At 44.8% G+C, this 19695-nt stretch overlaps 5 protein-coding genes across 6 annotated transcripts; 2 read left to right on the plus strand and 3 right to left on the minus strand.

Moving 5' to 3' along the window:
- Positions 1–392: 392 nt before the first annotated feature.
- On the minus strand, positions 393–3899 carry LOC131893095 (origin recognition complex subunit 1-like). The gene is made up of 2 exons (XM_059243035.1): positions 3462–3899; positions 393–2763 (listed from the first exon to the last, which is right to left on the minus strand). The coding sequence occupies exons 1-2, from the start codon at positions 3839–3841 to the stop codon at positions 1020–1022; spliced, it is 2124 nt and encodes a 707-aa protein (XP_059099018.1). The 5' UTR covers positions 3842–3899; the 3' UTR covers positions 393–1019.
- A 2165-nt stretch (positions 3900–6064) lies between these two features.
- On the minus strand, positions 6065–7442 carry LOC131893110 (small ribosomal subunit protein uS15m-like). The gene is made up of 2 exons (XM_059243053.1): positions 6387–7442; positions 6065–6304 (listed from the first exon to the last, which is right to left on the minus strand). The coding sequence occupies exons 1-2, from the start codon at positions 7262–7264 to the stop codon at positions 6100–6102; spliced, it is 1083 nt and encodes a 360-aa protein (XP_059099036.1). The 5' UTR covers positions 7265–7442; the 3' UTR covers positions 6065–6099.
- A 363-nt stretch (positions 7443–7805) lies between these two features.
- LOC131893118 (dnaJ homolog subfamily B member 9-like) lies at positions 7806–9513 on the minus strand. Its single transcript, XM_059243064.1, has 3 exons — positions 8966–9513; positions 8619–8884; positions 7806–8132 (listed from the first exon to the last, which is right to left on the minus strand). The coding sequence occupies exons 1-3, from the start codon at positions 9189–9191 to the stop codon at positions 7989–7991; spliced, it is 636 nt and encodes a 211-aa protein (XP_059099047.1). The 5' UTR covers positions 9192–9513; the 3' UTR covers positions 7806–7988.
- Positions 9514–9692: 179 nt separating this feature from the next.
- Positions 9693–11929, plus strand: LOC131893100 (protein cereblon-like). The gene is made up of 9 exons (XM_059243040.1): positions 9693–9939; positions 10005–10141; positions 10205–10410; positions 10477–10635; positions 10702–10968; positions 11039–11180; positions 11244–11384; positions 11455–11654; positions 11720–11929. Exons 1-9 carry the CDS (start codon positions 9849–9851, stop codon positions 11886–11888), a joined length of 1512 nt encoding a protein of 503 aa, XP_059099023.1. The 5' UTR covers positions 9693–9848; the 3' UTR covers positions 11889–11929.
- Positions 11930–13711: 1782 nt separating this feature from the next.
- On the plus strand, positions 13712–18849 carry LOC131893099 (mediator of RNA polymerase II transcription subunit 26-like). Of its 2 annotated transcripts, none has more exons than XM_059243038.1 (3): positions 13712–14532; positions 16496–16570; positions 16755–18849. In XM_059243038.1, the coding sequence occupies exons 1-3, from the start codon at positions 14470–14472 to the stop codon at positions 18276–18278; spliced, it is 1662 nt and encodes a 553-aa protein (XP_059099021.1). In that variant the 5' UTR covers positions 13712–14469; the 3' UTR covers positions 18279–18849. The 2 variants fall into 2 exon arrangements, with proteins under 2 accessions (XP_059099021.1, XP_059099022.1); XM_059243039.1 differs by lacking the exon at positions 13712–14532 and adding an exon at positions 16414–16437.
- Positions 18850–19695: the final 846 nt, after the last annotated feature.

A 19695-nucleotide genomic window follows, 5' to 3' on the forward strand; every position in this document is an offset into this window, starting at 1 on the left:
CCTGGAAAAACTTTAGCTGCAAAATCTTAAATTATCGTGATCGTGTAGTTTATCAATCGGTACTAAGAAATCGAGAAAAGCAGCAATACACGTAAAGACATTTTCTTGGTTTCTGACATTGAATATATGTTTAAAAAGATCCATATCCTGTAGCAAAATTCAGATTTTTCTGTGGGAGCAGGTGCCCAACCCACATAATAAGAGCCGAAATTAAATTCAAACTTTGGTAGATTCGGAAGGAATGGACCAAATTTTGGACTCTCGTGAAAAAGAGGTTTAGCTACAGAACGCCAGAACTCGCTTGGAGAGTAAAAAGGAAGATGCCTGACCTAGAGTCCCTAGCCTGACCCAGCACAGAAAATGAGTCACTAGACATAAAAAGTACGGGAAATTCGAATTAAGAATAACTTGGAATAGGCTCGAAGCAATTGTGCGAAGGTAAAAGCTCATATATTTCATCAGACTTTAACGCTTGTGTATCGTGCAAAGTCAAATGTTTCAAGTATTTGATAATGTAGGTCCATGCACGCTACTGGTTTTGAGAAAGAACTGCTTTTGTAGGAGATCTTGATTGGTGGCGTGGTGGTGAAGGCGAATCCTACAACACGATTAAATCCAATTCTTAACTAGTATAATAACGTGGTTGCCCAAAGGTGATGAATCGTTCATATGTGGACTTAAACCTCTCAAGGACCTATTTCACCTTAGAAAAACTTTCCTTAGGATTGACATCTCCAGAAAATTGAGGTCATTCTCACCCGAGGATAAATTAGAAACGGGCATCAATGACATTCAAAGCGAGGAATGCAACTGAAAATCCCGACCTGTCAAAAAGAATTCAACAGTCTTAAATTTCGAGAAGAATTAGTTTCAGGCGAATTACCCCCCCCGTACCAGGAGAGCGAATCTGCTTTAGTTGTTAAGATTATTAGTTTATATATTTGTCTCATTTTTATGGTACAGTTATAAATGCATTCTTGTGGAGCATATAACGTCAAATGCAGTCTGAACAGATCATGTTAGTTATCCTTGACCTTTCCAGAGTCTAGCGCAAAGACAACGTCGTCTTGAGAGACATTCAGTCGGATTCTCAAGTGTATTCCGAGTCTTCCGGGCTCACTAATCACCAGTTTACAAGCTCCCAATCGATTGGCAATGGCATACGCTTGAGTTACATTGATCATGGGAAGATTCTCGTAATTGAGTTGTTCCCTCAAGTTTAGAAAAACGCGCTCAAATTGGGTCTCTTCCAAACCGCTCTTCTGAAAGGCTTGAACTATCCCTCGCAGGAACATTTTTTCATACGTGGAACACGATCGGATGGCCACAATCTTGGGTGAGCAGAACATCTCTTCATGGGCTGCCAAGACGTGTGAAATTTCAACCAACACCGAGGAGTTCGTATTGGAATCGCGTTGTGCAATCTCTGTGGCTCTGCGACAAATGTCTAGCGCTCTCCGAGCATCTCCAGATAGGGATGCCACTTTCCTCGAGACAATCTGCAATGCATTCTTATCAAATATTTTGAGTCCAGCCAATCTCGTGGACACGATCTCCTGAAGTTGTTGAAATGTGTAAGGTGAGAAAGTGAGCCGCGTGAGGCCCAATCTGGAGGACACCCGATTAATCATTACTCGTTCCGGGAGATCCATGGCATTGGCTATGGCAAGTACAACTAATTTGGATGAGGATCGGGTTGGCCAATCAAAGAGATTGTACAGCACAGATTGTCTCCTGTTACACAGCATGTCCAATTCATCAATGAGTAGGACAGTTGTTTGGCGGTTTTCACCCGAGAACCGGCGTTCTAGAAGGGCCATGGCGTGATCCGATGTTACCCTCTCACCCGTGAGTTTCTTCCACAATTGAACGTACGCTTGATTAGGCTCGGTGAGACGCATGGCATTAAGCTCGATAAATCGAAAATCTTCCAATTCGCCTTGAGCGACTGCCGACTCCAATGTACGGACCACTTCCATAACCGTGGCAGTTTTGCCCGTACCAGGCCATCCGCTTATGTACATGCAACCTCCCGTTCCTTCCTGTATCTTGGCCTCGGTAAAGCTAAAAATTTCGGCAAACTCATTTTCACGGCAAGGCAAGGAATCCGGCACAGCCGACACGTGTAAACGAATTTGAGCCTCTTGGATAGGCGAGAGATCACTGGAGAGGGAAATCGCTCTTTTGGGCATTTTGGGGGTCATAATGCGCTTTCTGATCGACTTCGGGGTTTTCGCAACTGGAGTCTGGTTGATGAAAGCGCGACGCTTATCACGTTTTCGAGGGGTATCAAAATCATCTTCGCTATCTGACCATTTGGCCATTTTACGTGTCTCAACTTTTCTTGGATCAAAATCTTCGTCTTCGATATCATCATCTAAATCAATATCGCTCGGCTCGTCGTCTTCATCGCTTTCACTCTCATGCCTTGACAAGCCGTCGTTAGTGTACTTAAGGGATTTTTTCGCTCTGCTAGGCGTTCGAATGGTTTTCATGGGCGTAGTCTTGACCCTCGGGGTGGTTCGGAGACCACTTCTGGTCTGAGACTTTGGAGTGGATGCCACATTTCTTTGGGATGTTCTTCTTGGTGTAGACATTTTAGTCTCCATAGCCAAGGTCTCGTTTTTGGGAGTCTTACATGGAGTTCGTGTTTTAGGGATTTTCACAGTTGGCGAGGTAGAGCTCTTGGGTTTCGGTGTCTTAACAGGCGTATTTTTCGGTGGTCTTCCTCTCTTTTTTGGTGTGATGTGAATGTCTATTGTGCTGGAAAAAGAATTAATCTACATTTTGAACTACAGTAGTACGAAGAAGTTTAACATATCTCTATCCATCTCTCTATCAGCCTCCACTATTTGATCTTACGTCTAAACACGGTCTAATCAAGGCATCCTTGGTCTCATCTACGAAAAAAATATCTAAAAAAAGTGGTCTAAAAATTAATCAGCTAATTGAACTCATTTAATCCTATTGCTCCAAATTAGTCGGATTTGGTTTGATTATCAATTCAGGGGCTTACAGGCGCAAAAAGCGAGCCAAAAGATGATAGCGCGCGGGAGGTCGGCTTTCAGATGCAGATGTAATCAATCAGCTTGTGCCAGCAAATTGCGAACTAGTGATGCTTTGAATCACCTTGGCGCCTTAATAGTAGGCTCTCTTCCATATGCATGTCAGGCAGGCAATTTAGTCCAGATTCCTTAGATTTTCAACTTTTTGACTAGTTCGAGTCTAGCTGGAGTTCCTTGCCAACCTCTGGTTTAACAAAAACTAAAGATTACTCTCTGCACAGAGCTAATAAAATCTTATTTCCCAGCCTGGTTTCTTTCGTGGACAAATCATTTCGCATTCAAATAGGTGGATTACCCGCTGGGCGGCTACAACTCATTGGTTTTCATTTTTTTTACTATGCTCAAGAGAAAAGGACGAGTCAGCCGCTGTACCTCTTGGTGTCCTGATGAACTTACCCATTGGCCCGTGAATGAGTGGGCGGTTGGCCCACAGACCGGCTTTCTTGATGAAGAGTGCTCACCTCCGGCAGAACCGACAATTTGGGCGTGGCTAAAAAACAACGCCTGGACGGACGGCGATTTTCTTTTGACATTTTAAGCCGTTTGATATGGATCTTAGTCGGGGATTCAGTGGCTTGAGCATAGAATGTGAAGTGACCTCCAGGACCTGGTTCTGAATCCGAGTCCGATCGCGAGTCTGGACGCGACGTTTTGGGCGGTCTTTGCGGGGATTTGGCGAGGCCGAGGGTTAGATCCGCACCAAACGATCGTTTGAGTAGGACCTGAGGTTGGTTGAGCAGACACGACTCCGTTAGGTGGGCTTCGTGATGGGACATCCTGGATCATGAAGGTTTACCTAGCAATGTTGTTGATATCCTAAGTTTTCCCGCGCTTGCAAAGGCGTTCAGGGTAACCATGGAGTACTCCATTGGGTAACTGATTGTTGGTGTATCAAAGACGATCTAAGAGTCAGTTTAAAAACAAAACTAGACCAAATGCAGCCTCCTGATTCTGGACATGCAATGTAGTACTGGGTGAGATAAAGGCTGTCTGATATATTCTGATATCGTTTTGAATCTTTAAGTGCTTCCTATTAGTGTAGTTTGTCTGCGGAAACAAGTTGTGATGTCAATCCGCGCATAAAAAATGGGAGAACATGAACTTAAAATAGGCCTAGTACTTGTTAATGGGTGACCTTTTAGAAACTTTTATATAAGATATATTGTTGAGTAAGTTAAAGAGCCGACTTGAACAACTGAAAAACGTCTTTAAATATAAAACTTCATGTCTGCACATTATATATACGAGTAAAACATTATGAGCAAGAGTCTGGTTATGGATACATATTAAACACATTTTCATTGGTCTTTTTCAAGTATTATAAGATATCCTAAGGGGAGATAAGTCGCTCCCCAAGAACCCCAGGCCCATTTCTCATACTTGGAAAATGTTTAGGTGTTGGAAATGATGCCTAAGTTCAAATTTGTAGAATTTCTTGAAGTTCATGAAGTGCTTTCTCCTGGCCAGCAGGGGGTTTGAGCCCATTTTAGCATGGTCAACCAACTGATTGAGTATTTGGAGTAGGTCATTGAGGGACTTGAGAGCAGGGATGAGAAATCATTAAAGGCCATTTTTGACCAGGTGGCAGAAAATGGCGGCAGAAAGTGGCAGAAATTCCTTCAAAGTGGATTTTTGCCAACGAGGATATAACTTGGAAGGGGAATTATCAAAAGCCATTTTTGACCACCTGGCAGAAACTGGTGGCAGAAAGTGGCAGAAATTCCCTCAAAGTCAAATTTTGCCATCGCTGCTTGAGAGTCATGAGTAGGGCCGGCTAGGGCACAATGGCCTGCCAAAAACATGCTCATTCTGCAAATTGTGCAAATTTTGCATACCCGAGGATTTTCTGCTGATTTATTGCATCTAAAAAATTTGCAATTATATCACCAATAATTGACATTTTTCTGCAATTTGTTATGCAATTTCAGCCACTTCAGTGCAAAGATATTTGCTATTTGGGATGTTTTGAAGAAGTTTCTGACAATTCTGGGGAGAAAATTGTGGGATTTGGAGTTTTTTCCATTTTTTCTAGAAATCGGTTAGACGTGTAAGTACAAAATAGGTTACAGCTATATCAACGGTAACCGCCTATATTTCTGCCATCCAATTTGAATAGCTCTGTCTCTCTTATCATGGCAGTTTTTGGGAGATACGCTCTATTAAAGACTGGGACGCACTTTGTTTGTCCAACATTCCTCTCTTTTAAAAGTCTGACACATCTTAACATGTTTCCACGGGGTAACAGTAAATGGTTAGGGGATGGATGATTAGTGTGGAAAGATTTGTACAGAGTTAGAATCGTGACACTATCTCTGGACTTAAGTGTCTGATATAACCAACTATACTTTTGAAAAGCTTTACCCACTTCCTGCTGAATAAAACTTTCCATTATTTTGGACGACTTCACCCAAATCCTTCATGGACGAGACTTGCTAAATATCTTTACCTCCGTTAACTACAAGCGGAGTGTTCCAAGGCATTGAGCCAAAGGAGCGGAATTTCATTCCGTTCAAGACCATATTACTCTCAGCGACCTAAGAGTAGATTCGATCAAAGTTCTTTGCCAGGCTACTGGAATTTTGGCCATTCCTACCAGAAACTAACTTTGTGTCGTCAGCATAAGACCATAGGCCGGACTTGATTTCAACTTGCATTCCAAATTAATCCTTACAGGTTTAACTCGAAGTTGTTTGGGTCATTATCATCACATCTTAGCCGTAAGTTTTCGAGAGCTCTACATGAGAAAATGAAAGAGAATGCAATTCCTGGGAAGTTGTTAACTCCCATTCAATTCAGAATTGGTAGTTCGTTGATGGTCGCATGAGGTCCAGGTAGTTCATATAGCTGGGTTATGTTTATGGGGGTAACACGATTTAGAATTGAGCCATACAAGTTTGAGCTCCCAACTCTGTCAATACTTGGGTTCTGCTTCAGATCTAATTTTAGCGCAAAACCATGCTCAGATGCGTACTTATAAATGTTAAAAACGAAAAAATATGTACATAATTTCATTCACGTTTTTCTATTGTTCTTGTTAAGACGAAGACAATTCTGCAATATCGGATGTAGTTGCCACGGGCACTTCTTCTTCATAAACAAATAATTTTTGCATGCGGTCTTCTTGTGTTTGACGAGCTAAAATATCTTCAATTCGCTTCGCTTCATCCAAACACTGCTGAATCTCGTCCTGACTAACAGATGATTGCAAACCGAGCTCTTCTTCTTGGGCTTTTATCCACCTAAAAAAAGGAAAACAGTAAATATATCTACGATACTCATCATTAGCTTACACTGGTTCTTGGTTTGAACAGGCCCCCTTACCCCAATTTCTTAGCCTTGTCCCGCAAAAACTCTGGTTGCTGGCTCTTAAATTCGTGTTTGAGCGTGCTCAGTCTGTGCTGTTTGAGCTCAGAACACCACAACTCGGTTAATCGGACCATGTGGACTTCACGCTCAATTTTCTCAAAATAGATGGGTCGGGGTTTATATGCGATATTCAGCGTTTCCAAAAGGAACTCGAACTTCTTGTAGTCCCGTTGACGCAAGACGCCTAACAGAACTCGTCGTTGATCGACCATGATCTTGATCACATGACTGATGGCCCCACGTCGCCGGTTTTTCTCCTCGAGCTCTTTAGCTACAAAGGCTTGGGCGTGTCGGATGCGAGCCGTTAAGATAGCTATGAACACCTCGAGGGATTGGAAGTCGTGAGGATGACGCTGGACTTTGCGGGCGTAATCATGGCTGACCCGTTTGAGGAGATCTCGGCGAGTGGCAAATTCGAGAGAAAACACTCGCTGAACTTTATCCATGGCCTCTTCCAAGGCCTGACAGCCTTCAAATTCGGGTAATCGACGACTAGGGTCGAGTGTAGGGAAGGCTTCGAGGTCACCTGAAGCTTCGGCCCCCGGCAAAGCTCGTTTTGGATGTTTGGGTCGCTCCCATTGGACGATGATCGGAAACTGGCGGTCCGACACGCCTTCAACCGTGCGGTTCTTCTCGCTGGATTTACCGTGCAGATGAGTAGATGAGATCCGGATAAAATCCTCTCGACGCCAATCTGGATGGTGATTGTATTGGCGTATCCCAGTCAGGCTGGCCGCGGAGTCCATCCCGCCCAAAGGGTTTGCGAGGGGGCTTTTCCCTGCCCATCCGGCCAACTGTTTTATATATTTCGCCCCAAGTAACGCCTGTGCCATGTCGAGGTAACAAGATATGATATTCTATCGTCTTTTCTAGCAATTTTTGTTTCTCGTCAGTCAGGGATCTCTCAGTCCTTGGACTATCTTTGGTCCATGTTGATTTGTTTACCATGTCTTACAGAGAGGGTGACCATGAAGTTATTTCTGAGCATTAGACTTCGGACTAAGCCAAACTGACAGAAATTTGCCTCTAATTGCTTTTGAAGATTGCATTATAGCCAGGATGGGTAATTTGCTGTTACGCTTTTTCATTGCAGATTGGCCAGTCAGAACTTTGGATATGTATATAAATAGTTCTTTTACAAAATTGAAGAGGTTACATTTCAAAGAAACAAATTAAGTCAACCCTAGTTAGACTCTTGGTCCTAAGACGATATTATAAAATTTTTGAGCGATTATACTTGATCCCAAGAACAGCTTTTACCATTTATGCAACCTTTCCCGCATCTCTTTAACTTTGGAAAGATCCATTGTCATCAAAAGATAATTTCTCTTTTCTAGGATTATGAATTGTTCATTGCTGGAATATGGAGCCGTATTTGCAGATGATGCTGACATTTGTGTATTTCAATAAAGTAATATGTTCGGGTATAAATACGGAGGCATGGATATACTTGGGGATGAATTTGAGAGACCCCTGGTCTGCTCCGGTCTGGTTGTATCACATATAAATTTCGCAGCGAAGACGATAGGACGAAGTTTCTGACAAAGGCCGAATCCACTATGAGCACTGGGTGTAGGTCGTGATCATATTGCCGACCTTTTGGGTGACTGTGTGGCAACTTTGTTGGCGATCGGATCCACCTCCGGCTCCGCCAAACATGTTGCTGGCGCCGTGGAATCCAAAAGGAATTGATCCATCGCCCTAGAAAGTAATATTTTGAAATCAATATCTGTTTCGACACAGTTCGATTGGCATGTTTACCAAGGTGGGCCTCAAATCATAGTTTTCATCGCCAATCAAACACGTTCAGTCAAACCTTTCCTGGACGATTATTGAACTTGTTACTTGCTCTGGATGAACTTAGTATTCAACATCAATGACATTTTCTCTACGTTGACCCGAGTGTTAGCTGTGTCTCTTTAAGACTAAGTCACGTTTGATTTGACGAGCACAATCTTTCTCTTTGTTCCCGTTGACACGAGATGAAGGCTCAAATCAGGTGGTGTCATAATATTTGAAACATCGTCATGTCATGGGTTAGTTTAGCGTATAACGTCACTTTCATGGGCCAATGAAGTGATTAGCGATGGTGAATGTTTAAACAACTGACTAACGATGAACATTATGGACAAGATTAACGCCTTGATGAACGATTGAATTCCAGATTTTAAGTACATTGCGACTTACCCCAGCGGATTGAAAGAGGTCCTCAAAATCAAAAAATCCTCCACCTGATTCGGCATGTTGAGCGAAATGGCTGTTGAAATGAGTGTCGAAATGGCCAGCAAAATGGGATCGCATATCAGCCCCGAAGATATCATCCTCAAATTGCTTGAAGAGATCATTGAAGTTGAAATTGAAATCTTTGGCTTTGGTGCCTCCGTACGAATTGTGACGGCCACCCGAGTGATCATATTCCTTTCTCTTCTGAGGATCTGACAACACTTCATAAGCTAAAAAAAAAAGATGATTGTCTTTAAGTTTTACCATTAGGCCTTTTTCCTAAAACAAAAAAAATGGGAGTATTCCTCTACCTTGGGCAATTTCCCGAAATTTGTCTTCCGCACCCGGATCGGAGTTTTTATCGGGATGATAGAGCAATGCCAACTTCCGAAAGGCCTTCTTGATGTCTTGAGCCGAGGCCTTCTTTTCCACTCCCAGGATTTGGTAGTAATCTGAAGTTTGTGCCATAATCACGGTTACCAGCAGATTCAGGATCAACAATTCGATCACATTCACTTCCAGACCGTACACCTTCATAGTGGGTGTCACACTGTTTGTCACACTTGAAATAATCCAAATTTCGATGGAGGTTCTTCGTAATGGAGCTAAAGCTTAATCGACGTGTCCTTACTTGGATTTTTGAGGTGACTGAATGTGGGCCTACACTGAACTGGAGAATTCAAGGTATTTGAGAAAAGTGACGTCACGGCCAATTACACCAATCAGAGTAAGAGCTAAGAAATCCGTGCGACTTTGAGCTCGCTGATTGGCCCAAGTTGTCAAGAAAAGCACGTCAGACCAGGTCACTCCTGCAAATAAAGAATTTGTCAAGGCTTTGACTTCATTTTTGTGTGCCATCATCTTTGATACCAAGAGGCTAGTAATGGTTAAATTGGTCCGATTTACTCGAGATATATTGTAAAATACTTAGTAAGAGGCAATAAAAGTGCTGCGGTTTTGGGCAACATCAGCACATCAATCAAGTCACTGTTTTGACTTTTCAGTGTTGTTGTTTTGGACGAACTTGTACCTTTATCTATGCCATTTTGAAGTATTAAAGCCAGATTGAAATAGCTTTTTATCTTGCCCAATTGATTTCGTAGCATCACTGCTAGAGCGACCTACGCATTGAATATAACCTTCGGGACAAAAAGGCCGTAGTTAAATTGCCTGTCCCTCTGTCAATGTCGACTTATGGATCCCTTTGAATTGATCGAATATGATCCTCCTGAGGACGGTGAGGAGGAAGAAGCAGAAGAGTCGGACGCGGATCCAGATGGTGATGGTATTGAAAAGAGTCCGGTTTAGTGTCCTAAACTGCAGTATTACAAAGCCTTGAAACAACCATAGATGACTTGTTCCCCGGTTCCTCTGAAGAAAGCCAAAGCGATGACAACGACCACAATAGTGATAGTGTGGAAGGAGGAAATGAAGGCGGACAAAACGAAACCATGGATTTTGATGTGGAATTGGCCACCCGACACGCCGTAAGTATGGAATACGAACAGTTCTAGGCAAAAAACTGAAGCAATCATAAATTGGTTGGGTAGTATTTAGGAGATTCGGTTCCTGTTCCTGGGCGTGTGATTTACGGAGACGATGAGTGTCCAACTGAAGAATTGCCCTTATTGCCAATGTCCGGATTGGTGCTGATGCCGGAACAAATAATGCCCTTAGCCTTGTTTCGCTCTAACGAAGTGTCCTTGATTCGAACATTGTTGGACACGACGAAGACTTTTGGATCCGTTTGCTCCAGGTTGGGAAAGTGATGAAGACCTCTCACCATTTTGGTCGGACTTATTCAGTATTTTCCCCTGTAAAGTTTGTTTTCGCGTCAACATCACCAAGGAGACATCTTAGGCACCACCGCAGAAATTTTTGAGTATCGAGAACCAGAGAATGATTATGAAGTGGGACTTAAAGTCAAAATCCGTGGTCGTCAGCGATTCAAAATTCTCTCAACTCGGCAACAGGTTGACGGGTACAGTAGTCCATTGGTACTTATCCAGATTGGCATAACATGTCTCTGGATTCTCTTACGTTTTAGCATCATGTTGGCCAAAGTGAAGATACTAAGCGAAATCGCTTTGGGAGAACTGATGAATCCCGTTAGATTACGCAGTCGCGATAAACTGCGAAATGACGTTCGAAGCCGGGCCCTAGCCATCGACAAATCGGAGAGTGATTGTTCCGGAGACGAAAGTAGTGCGCTTCGACGAAGGTTCAGCCAATTTATGTCCAAATTGCGGCCGCGCCGATCATCCAACGAGCCTGAGGACGAATCGGGAACCCAGTTCGATGTACCATCTTCAGAGTAAGGTTTCAATGCTCAAAATTCCCTCAAACTTAACGCATCTAGGTGTTGTCATTTTTCATCTGATCAGATATTCTAGCCGTTTGGCGTTCTCTCAGAATCATGTTTTGTCGGCATGGCCGAAATGGGTTCATGATATGTATGATGAAAGAATATTGGTGACCAGGCTAACTGACATTCTTCGGGGACCAGCATTCGTCAATATCCATCATGTAAGAAGTTCCCTTCACTTTTGGTTTGTACATCTAATTGTGGTATTGCTCGTTCATTATCAGGTCAATTTACCCCTCACCGCTACCGAATTATCGTTTTGGGTGGCGACAAATTTGCCGTTTGAGGAGCGGGACAGAGTTGCATTATTGGGAATCAACTCCGCCATCCAGCGGCTTCGATTCGAAATATCTCTGGTCCAGATGGTGAGTTTGGGGTTGAACTTCTTTGTACTCAAGAGCACCGCGAGATCAACAAGTTTTAAACCTATTGTAGATTCAGTCGCTGTGTTGTAAATTTTGCTTGCAAGAGATTGGCTCGCGGGAGAACATGATATCAATGACTCAAGAGGGACTACAAGGAACATACGTCAATCCTGGAGGAGCTGTCCACGAAACTCTGACCCTGTCCAAAGTAAATCGAGGCGCTGTGAGATTGGAAGGCAACTCTTCCACTCAGTTTTCATGGTTTCCAGGGTAATATTCAAGTGCTGGAAGAATTTATTATTTACCCATCTTAACGTTGTTATGTTTGTTTTTAGATATGCTTGGACTATTGCCCAATGTGCCCGATGTCTATCCCATTTGGGTTGGAAGTTTACATCCACCAATCGGAAACTATCGCCACGGAAGTTCTGGGGGATAACTAAGGCCTCGATCATTCCTATTTACAAGTCCCCGGAAACGTCAGAAAATATTGTTGTCATGTAAAACAATAAATTTTGGGGCAAATAAATTCTTGGCTCTTCCAAGGCCATTTATTTCTACCGACGGAGTCAGGAAGGCGAATACCAAGGTCAAGACAGATAAGCAACCTAACACCAACAGGGAGTCGCGCTACCATATATGTTCAATTGAAAAGGTTAGAGTGGTTTTCTGGATAAAATAACGACTCTAGCTAAGAGGCATAACCACCCACGTTCAAGTATCAATTTTTGACATCCTTTGCAAATCGCTTTATTTCCACACCCTTTCCGATGATCCCTAGAAAAGACAAAGAATGTTTTGTGGAATGGCTCAGAGACCGCTTAGTATGATGCAAGTTCCAACCAAATATCTTAAATTTTAGTGTCCTTTCAACTGTCAGCCGCATCGGTTGTTTCCTTTCTCTGGAATGAATTCCTTAAATCGTAGTGCTGGGGCGAGTCTGTACTTAAGTCTGAGTACAATCCGGTCTTTTACTCGATTATGGATAAATTGCCAGGACTCGAATCTTAAGAAAGCACTCGAGTCCGCAACAGTCGGAAAAATGTTCAAAAACAGGCTTTTCTTCATCATGAATTGATAATGCAAGGTAGGAGCCCTTCAATGAGGATTTCGCTAGCTTTGTCTATCTTAGAAAAAACAATATGAGTCTTTTCGTCTGACTTAGTCCCCTAAACCGTAGGAAAATTAACTCATTATTCGAAATTAAATCAAAATTATTAACTCGTTATTGCCCTCAGCAATCCTTGTTTATAATAAATGGGGGTCGGAAAAATAGTTTGTGATTTTGGTCAAAATAGAGAAGTGTAAAGCTTTGGGATCTCATACTAGTGCGCCCTCTGGTTCTACCATGAAGAAGTGTGACCACACTTCTTACTGCTGATAAAATGTTTGCACCAAGTATTTTTGTATTTCTGCAAATTTTTGTCACTTCCCATATAATGTCATCTTTATCAAATGAAGGTTGGACTGAAATGGTTTAAAATAATTGTTAAACGATTTCCTTAGATGGCAAACAATTTTGTCAATGAAAATTTGGAAGCACTGGATGTGCTAAAATCATGGTAGTTCTTGCCGCGATTGTGGCGCAACCTGACTACCTCACACAGCAGAATCCGATCCGGTACTTTACACGTCTCTATAGTTGTTTTTAAGTAACGAAAATAAGCCAAAATACACTCCAAAAACGTAAAAATAAGTTTAAAAAGGGTGAAAAAAGTTTTTTAGTTGTTTGAATATTCAAGTATTAGTGTGGTATTTAAGGAAAAACATGCTTGATTATTATTAATCTTTGGTCTCAGTGCAATCTCAGATATTTGCCCTTGGTCTGATCTGTTGTAAAAGGATCTGCTGTTCTTAGGTGAAGTTCTCCTCTTACAGATGGTTTGAGGATGGATACCAAAAGGCTCACCCACTTCTCTGGGCCTCTTGCCGGTCTGCAGCAGGCCCATAGTTTTGGTTCTGACATCAAGGCAGCTCTCACTTACATTTTAGTATTTTTTTTGAAACAACGGAAGGGTTACCACGCGCCTTTAGACTAAAATCAAATCATTTGCAGTATGACACTACTGAAAATGTATCCTTTAATCATCATCAAAACCCTTCTTCAATTTCTCCGGAAATCCTCGGTTTTAGGTTATTTTAAGGTTAAACCTCAAGATATAGTTTTTTTGCCCAAAAATGACCAAAATAGTTGAAAAATTAATCTAAACTAAAGAAATATCTTTCCGACCCCTATCCTCCGAAATAACCAGCTGATCAGCTCAACACACGTGAGTCTTTTTTCAGTTTCAATAGTGGATCAAGCGAAAAGCGGCTTCGCTGGTTCCATGAGTGTCATTAAAATCCAGTCGAGTGTGGTGTTGTTCCCCTGAGCAAAGGTGACCCTGTTGGCCCGGATTTCTCGGGCGTGTGACCAGGCTATCCGGTATTACCAACTCAGTATCGCCACCCTCGGGGCCTTCCCTTCTTGTGCCACTTTTTCACGGTGTAAATCGTAGATTTTTTGGTACTCCAGACTGCTGTTATCCAGTACTCCGTTCCCCAATCCCTCCCTCTTTCTTCTTCCCGTTGGGCAGGCGTGGGATCGCTCGCCCGTTCCTCGACTTTCTCCCCCCCACCCTTGGCTTCTTAGACCCCCCTAGCCTCCCTGCCTGTGCTATCCTGGTGTAATCAGGAATCCTCTCGCTCCATCTGTGTATCCTTTGCCGTTCGTGCCTCTGCTCTGGTTCATCTTGCACTGACTGGCCCGCCGGAGTGGTAGACCCTCATCGACTCCGATGGTCTCTGAAGGTGGTGGGAGAGGAAGTACGCGTGGACTCGGGAGTCTAGAGTGTAGACCGACAACTCAGTCAGTTGGAGGAGGCGAGGAGTCGTTGTTGCAGCGCCCTCGACGTCGTTCAATTCCAACGAGCTCTTAGGAGCTACTCTGACTAGTCTACTAGCGAGTCGAACGAACGAAGGAACGAGGAGAAGAATGAACCTCGTCCTCGTCGTTTTAGTTCGTTTCCGCCATCGAAGCTGAATGGTCGCGTTTTGTGGGGGTGATTGAGTATCGTCCATCCACCTAGTTCGCGACTTCTCCTTCATGCAGCAATCGATCTTTCAAATTCGGGACAAACTACTGGCGGGACTCGATCAGGATTACAATGTAAGCCTCTTACGCCCTGGGATCAATCCAACAACGAACCACGATCAAAGATTCGACGATGCCTCGATCGAAACCACGAAATGACCAACCCCGTTCAGTTTTACAATGGGTGTTACGGGGGCTCCGGGAGCTCGCAGAGGGCCCGGACACCCGCCCCAAGCCTTTCCTACACTCCACAGATCACGATAACGCCTTTTTTGAGCCTCAAACAGAGGCCCTTTATCGGTCTTGAAGGCCACAAAACTGGTGGATTGTGTGAAGTGAATACGACGTAGAGAGTGTAATAATGGCGGTGAAAAGTGGCCAAGTTGGAAGAGCTCCCGTCCTGAGATATCCCTCCGGTCGACTGTGGGCCGCGTGCCTGCTTGCTCGCCTGGTGGAATCGGACGGAGTCTTCCTCTCAACTCTGTCGTCTCCACTCAGCGAGACTGGCTGGGATCGAGCCTCTCGCTCTTGCCCACTTCTCTCTCTCTCACACACTCTTCTCCGTCGGTCCCTGTTCTCCATCTCCGCCCCTCGGCGTGGCCCACTCTCAGCCTGGTCCGTGCCTTCCTCAATCAGTCCATCCGTTCAACCACCCACCTCCTCCATCGGATCGTGTGTCTCAGTTGTGGCTATCACGGAATCCCGATGACCCGACTGACTCGTCTGGTGAAGAGGCCAAGAGATCGCCGTGTGACGAGTCGTTCAGGTCCGGGCTTCTCTGGGCCGTGCAGCCGAACTCAGCAGTGATCATTATCCGCTTGGAGAGGAGGGGAGGAGGCGGGAGACGATGGTGTCGGTCATCAGTCCGCGCCTCCTCGCGCTAAACACTGAATGGGAGAGCCTGTGTTCGAAACGGCATTCTGGTCGTCCAAAGTCTCTTCAAATCATCCGTTTCCGAGATGATCGCAGAAATGCAAAGGGAACTCGAGACCTGGAGGCTCGCACACGCACAGATAAATCGACGAGAACGACCACGAAGGCACCACGCGAGTGAGTGGATTGCGCTGTAGTGCGATAGAGAGAGAAGAAGAGAGGAGACCATAACAGCCCCACGATTACACTCCATCTAGCCGGGCCGAGGGCTTCCAGTAGGAGGATGAGCAGGAGGAAGAGGAGGAGGAGGTACACCACGACGTCGTCCAGAGCGACGATGACTGGAAGGGAAAGGTCTACTCGGACAGCTCGATCCTCTCGATCCCTCCTCACCTCGGTCCGCAACGTCACTTGCAACTCGCAATCCACCAGTTTTATGACCCTAATCTCGCACTTCTTGTGTCGAGTCCGATATTCTACGGCTCAACGATTCGAGTTTCGAGTTGCAAGGCTTGTATTCTCATTTTGGAAGGGGGGGAGTAGCAGTAGGTAGAGGCAAGGAGTGAGGAGGGGAGGTAGAAGACAGAAGAAGGTCTTTTTCGCAGCTTGCCTGCATGAAACTAGTCGTTGACTTGGATCCAGCAAGGCGATGAGTCCATGAATGTGGCTGGCATTTTCCAACATGTTCAAGGGGAGAAACGTCGTATGTTCACTCTTCCCTCCGCTCCGAGTTTGGGAGAGAGAAGGAAGGAAAGAAAGAAAGAATGAACAAACGATCGAATGAGAACGCCTTCCAACACACCAAATGTTGTTCCCATGAACATTTTTTGTAATGCTTTGGCCTCAATTTTCTCTGTTCGACTAGAAGATGTTGTTGTATTGTGGGTAGAAAGTAGGGACTCCACCACGTTTATTGACTCATTCATAGCCAATCAGAATCATTATGTAGTATCCAACGTCTGTTAAAGGAAGGGGATTGGGCAATTCGTACTTTTGTCTCCTTTTCATTGACCAATGACTTGTCTTTGGACTAACCTTGAGTAACCTTGGCTACCCTCTGTTGACTGTTTCGTTCGAGGACATCCACCTTAAATCCCGATGACCCTGGTGTCCAACTCTGGGTGAATACTTGTCACTTAACTCCATCTTCACACTTTTATTTTAGGTGGTTGACCTAGACTGCGTTTTGGAGGTTCTATCACAACTCGAGTCCTTCTCTATCACCAAAGAAGCCCTTGAGGTAATCATTGTTTTTTCAGGGATTCTAAACTCGATGAACCATGGACAGGGAGTCGGAATGAGAAAATAACTTTGTACTACCTACCTATATGAGATTTAGCTTCGACAGATATTGTGAACTGCCACACCAAACACGATCCCATCCGTGCCCCACTTGTTAATCCACATGCTCGCACTGATTTCAGGCTACTCGTTTGGGGAAGCACATCAATGATCTAAGGAGGAATACCAAAGATCAGCAATTAGCCAATCGTGCCAAAGCATTAGTCAAGAAATGGCGCAAACTCTTAGTCAATCCTCAACCGTCTGGAGGAGGCGGGGCGGGAGGTGGCGGCACCGCCCCACCTTCAGTGGCGCCCAGTGAGTCATCGGGAAATGGATCTCGCCAGTGTTCCCCGGGTCTCCCAACGGCACCTCAGGGGGGTTCTACCCTCCACTCTACTACTCTCCACAATTCCGTCGGAAAGACCTCGAGCAAGACTGCATCGAACAGTCCCAACAATGGGTCCTTGGCTGTGATTAATCTCCCTCATATCTCGAGTTCACTCCCTTCCAGTCGGAGCACAAGTCCCGGGGGCGCTGGCCTGTCCCTCTTTCACTCTTCTCGCCCCACCTCACCCGAGAGCCGTCCAATCAGTCCAAGTAGTCAGGGGTCGGGCGTGTCTCGGACCCATCAGAATTCAAAAAACAAACGCTCCAAGCGATCCGCTGGCAGGGGACCTCACGAGGATGAGCCCAACGAAAAGAGAAGCCGCATATCTCAGGTCATTGGATCCACCAACGGCTCTCTCGATTTCCAGTTGGACTGCGACACCCGAGACTCATTCGTCAGCAATGGGAGTGGGGGACCCAGTCACCTGGGAGGGCCCACCGAGCTCTTGGGTGGGTCCAAGGTGCTGGGTAATGGGAACAGCAATGGTTCTCTGGTTGATGGGCGAGATCACAAGTCCCGCCGCTCGAAGCGACTGGGATCCAGGGAGAACAACCTACCCAGCAATGCCACCTCAGTTATTGAGCAACAAATGCAATCGGCAAGGAAGACAGGCAAAGTCAGAACCACTCAAGAAATTGTCCAAGAAATGGCATTACGCTCCCAATCCCCCCGCCTTATGAGTGAGGGCGTGGCTAGTAACCTTAGCGCGACTTCCTTGATGATGCCCTTTGACGGGGGAAGCTTAGCCCAATCCAAAGACCAAATGATGAACAAGTTCCTGGCCTCATCGTTGAATGGCGTCCACGGAGGCAGTGATAGCGGGGGGCCCTCCACAGCTTCTTCCCACGCCCCAAGTCCCGATCCACCCGCCGAATTGTCGAGTGGTAATAATTCCCTTGGTCGCCACTTTTTGGACCCTGTAGATGCAGTGATGGCTCAGCTTCCGGTGATAGATGCGGCCGAGGTGCTAGCATCCTATAAATTGTCAGAAGAAAACAGCTCCGAACATCTCGATAGCAAAGATGACGGCGAAGTTGATGAAGACGACGACGACGACGTAGACGATGTTGAGATCGAAGGTCTCATCCCAATCAAGCGTGAACCCCCGAAACCAATCGACGAATCATTCCTTAGCAAACTTCATGACGGACATCTCGAGAACGTGAACGGGAACACCGACCACAGTGGCGAGTTCTGCGAATGGCACGAGGTCCTGTCCAAGGAGACCATGGGCGGCGAGTTGCTTTACATATTGCCTTACAGCGTCATCGATTGACTGAGAATGATGATGTTGATCACATGTTCAGCGGTCCACATAGCTTGTGAGGGTTGCTCTCACACCACTTTCGCCATCCGTCTACACTCTTCTGTGTCTGGTCTCTTTATGGCCAACACCAAATTCCTGTGAGCCCTGTTAATTTCCCTCCTTGTGGGAGTCAGTTTTTTCGTGGCGAATTATGGTCAAAATCGTGTGGCATATTTTTGGTTGATTAGGTCGGGTTTGACTTCCAAACGCTAACATGGCTTGACGCTACGGATCAGACCGATCAAACCTGTCAAAGATGATTGCAATGCATAAGAAAAGGATGGTGATTCTACTTCTAATCGAACAGCCACAACGGAAAGCGGAAAAGTGTTGCTTGAATGGGGATTTGTCTCGCCATGTGACAGCGTCGCTCATCTGTGGGTGTTAACACAAGTGCCTCCTTATGTGTACATAATAATAATGATAATAACTTAATCGGTATACTTCAAACCACATCAACAGCAACCGCTACTCGATATGACTCGGCATTCCTCATTCTTAATTAATGAGTAATATAATAAAATTATGAACAACAGAATAATCCACTCACCTGTCTCCTCCCTCATTCTTCACACGTTGAACACAAGTTTCAACAAGGCTCAGGATTAGCTATGTCCTCCCTCTATCTATATCCCTAGATATTTCTTCATCATGCCTTTCTCTGTACCTGTTTTTAAGAAATCTCTCGTAGCTGGTGATAGTATAAAAATAAAAAATAGGGTTAGAAGACCCTTCCATCTAGCGTTGAAGGTAGGAAATATTGTTCATGGTCGGGGCTAGGGCCCTGTATCCCAATACAGGGTAATAATCTGGACTAGAGCAGGGGCGAGTCCTATGATTTTTTACAATATGCCGGACTCTGGAGAGTCCGTCAAGGACGAGTCTCGTCCTGTCAAGACTCGTCCTGTGAAATTGCAAGAAAAAATGAATCTATATTTTTTGTGACAAGTCCGGACTCGCCCCCTTTCTAAAAGACTCGAGTGCGGGCAAATTCTCCAAAATTAAGTATAAGACTCGGGTGCATTCGGACTCGAGTCCGGACTCGCCCCAGCACTAGTGGAGACCTTGTGGAAAAAATGATCACAACGGCAACACAACTTCAAGCTTAGCTGAAATAGGACCTAGCTTAAAGTTCAAATGTATGGATCTAATTTGCCATCTGTTTTTTGCCAACCATAGCTTTCCCATCCGGGTGGTATGATGCCCTGTTGTCTGCCTACTACTAAAGCCATTCTCATCTCAACTTTCGTAAGTTCACATTGATTCAGGGTCGTCATGTTTTGCACTTTTTAAACTTTTTTTATTCTCTCATGAAGTTCACAGAGTAAAGCAAAGCCTCCGATCTAAAGCTCTAGGGAATCAAAATTTGAATTCTCCCATGTGTCAT

The sequence above is a fragment of the Tigriopus californicus genome, chromosome 2, assembly GCF_007210705.1.
Source record: "Tigriopus californicus strain San Diego chromosome 2, Tcal_SD_v2.1, whole genome shotgun sequence".
Classification (NCBI taxonomy): domain Eukaryota; kingdom Metazoa; phylum Arthropoda; class Copepoda; order Harpacticoida; family Harpacticidae; genus Tigriopus; species Tigriopus californicus.

Bases quoted from the DNA above. Each gene is read 5' to 3' on its own strand.
- LOC131893095 (XM_059243035.1), bottom strand. From the start codon at position 3,841: ATGTCCCATCACGAAGCCCACCTAACGGAGTCGTGTCTGCTCAACCAA. The intron at 2,764-3,461 runs GTAAGTTCATCA...TTCTTTTTCCAG, and splicing joins ACTCATTCACGGGCCAATGG to CACAATAGACATTCACATCA.
- LOC131893110 (XM_059243053.1), bottom strand. From the start codon at position 7,264: ATGGCACAGGCGTTACTTGGGGCGAAATATATAAAACAGTTGGCCGGA. The intron at 6,305-6,386 runs GTAAGGGGGCCT...TCCTTTTTTTAG, and splicing joins GACAAGGCTAAGAAATTGGG to GTGGATAAAAGCCCAAGAAG.
- LOC131893118 (XM_059243064.1), bottom strand. From the start codon at position 9,191: ATGAAGGTGTACGGTCTGGAAGTGAATGTGATCGAATTGTTGATCCTG. The intron at 8,885-8,965 runs GTAGAGGAATAC...TTTTTTTTTTAG, and splicing joins ATTTCGGGAAATTGCCCAAG to CTTATGAAGTGTTGTCAGAT. The intron at 8,133-8,618 runs GTAAGTCGCAAT...ATTACTTTCTAG, and splicing joins ACCTCTTTCAATCCGCTGGG to GGCGATGGATCAATTCCTTT.
- LOC131893100 (XM_059243040.1), top strand. From the start codon at position 9,849: ATGGATCCCTTTGAATTGATCGAATATGATCCTCCTGAGGACGGTGAG. The intron at 10,142-10,204 runs GTAAGTATGGAA...TTGGTTGGGTAG, and splicing joins AATTGGCCACCCGACACGCC to TATTTAGGAGATTCGGTTCC. The intron at 10,411-10,476 runs GTTGGGAAAGTG...TCCCCTGTAAAG, and splicing joins TTTGGATCCGTTTGCTCCAG to TTTGTTTTCGCGTCAACATC.
- LOC131893099 (XM_059243038.1), top strand. From the start codon at position 14,470: ATGCAGCAATCGATCTTTCAAATTCGGGACAAACTACTGGCGGGACTC. The intron at 14,533-16,495 runs GTAAGCCTCTTA...CTTTTATTTTAG, and splicing joins GACTCGATCAGGATTACAAT to GTGGTTGACCTAGACTGCGT. The intron at 16,571-16,754 runs GTAATCATTGTT...CACTGATTTCAG, and splicing joins TCACCAAAGAAGCCCTTGAG to GCTACTCGTTTGGGGAAGCA.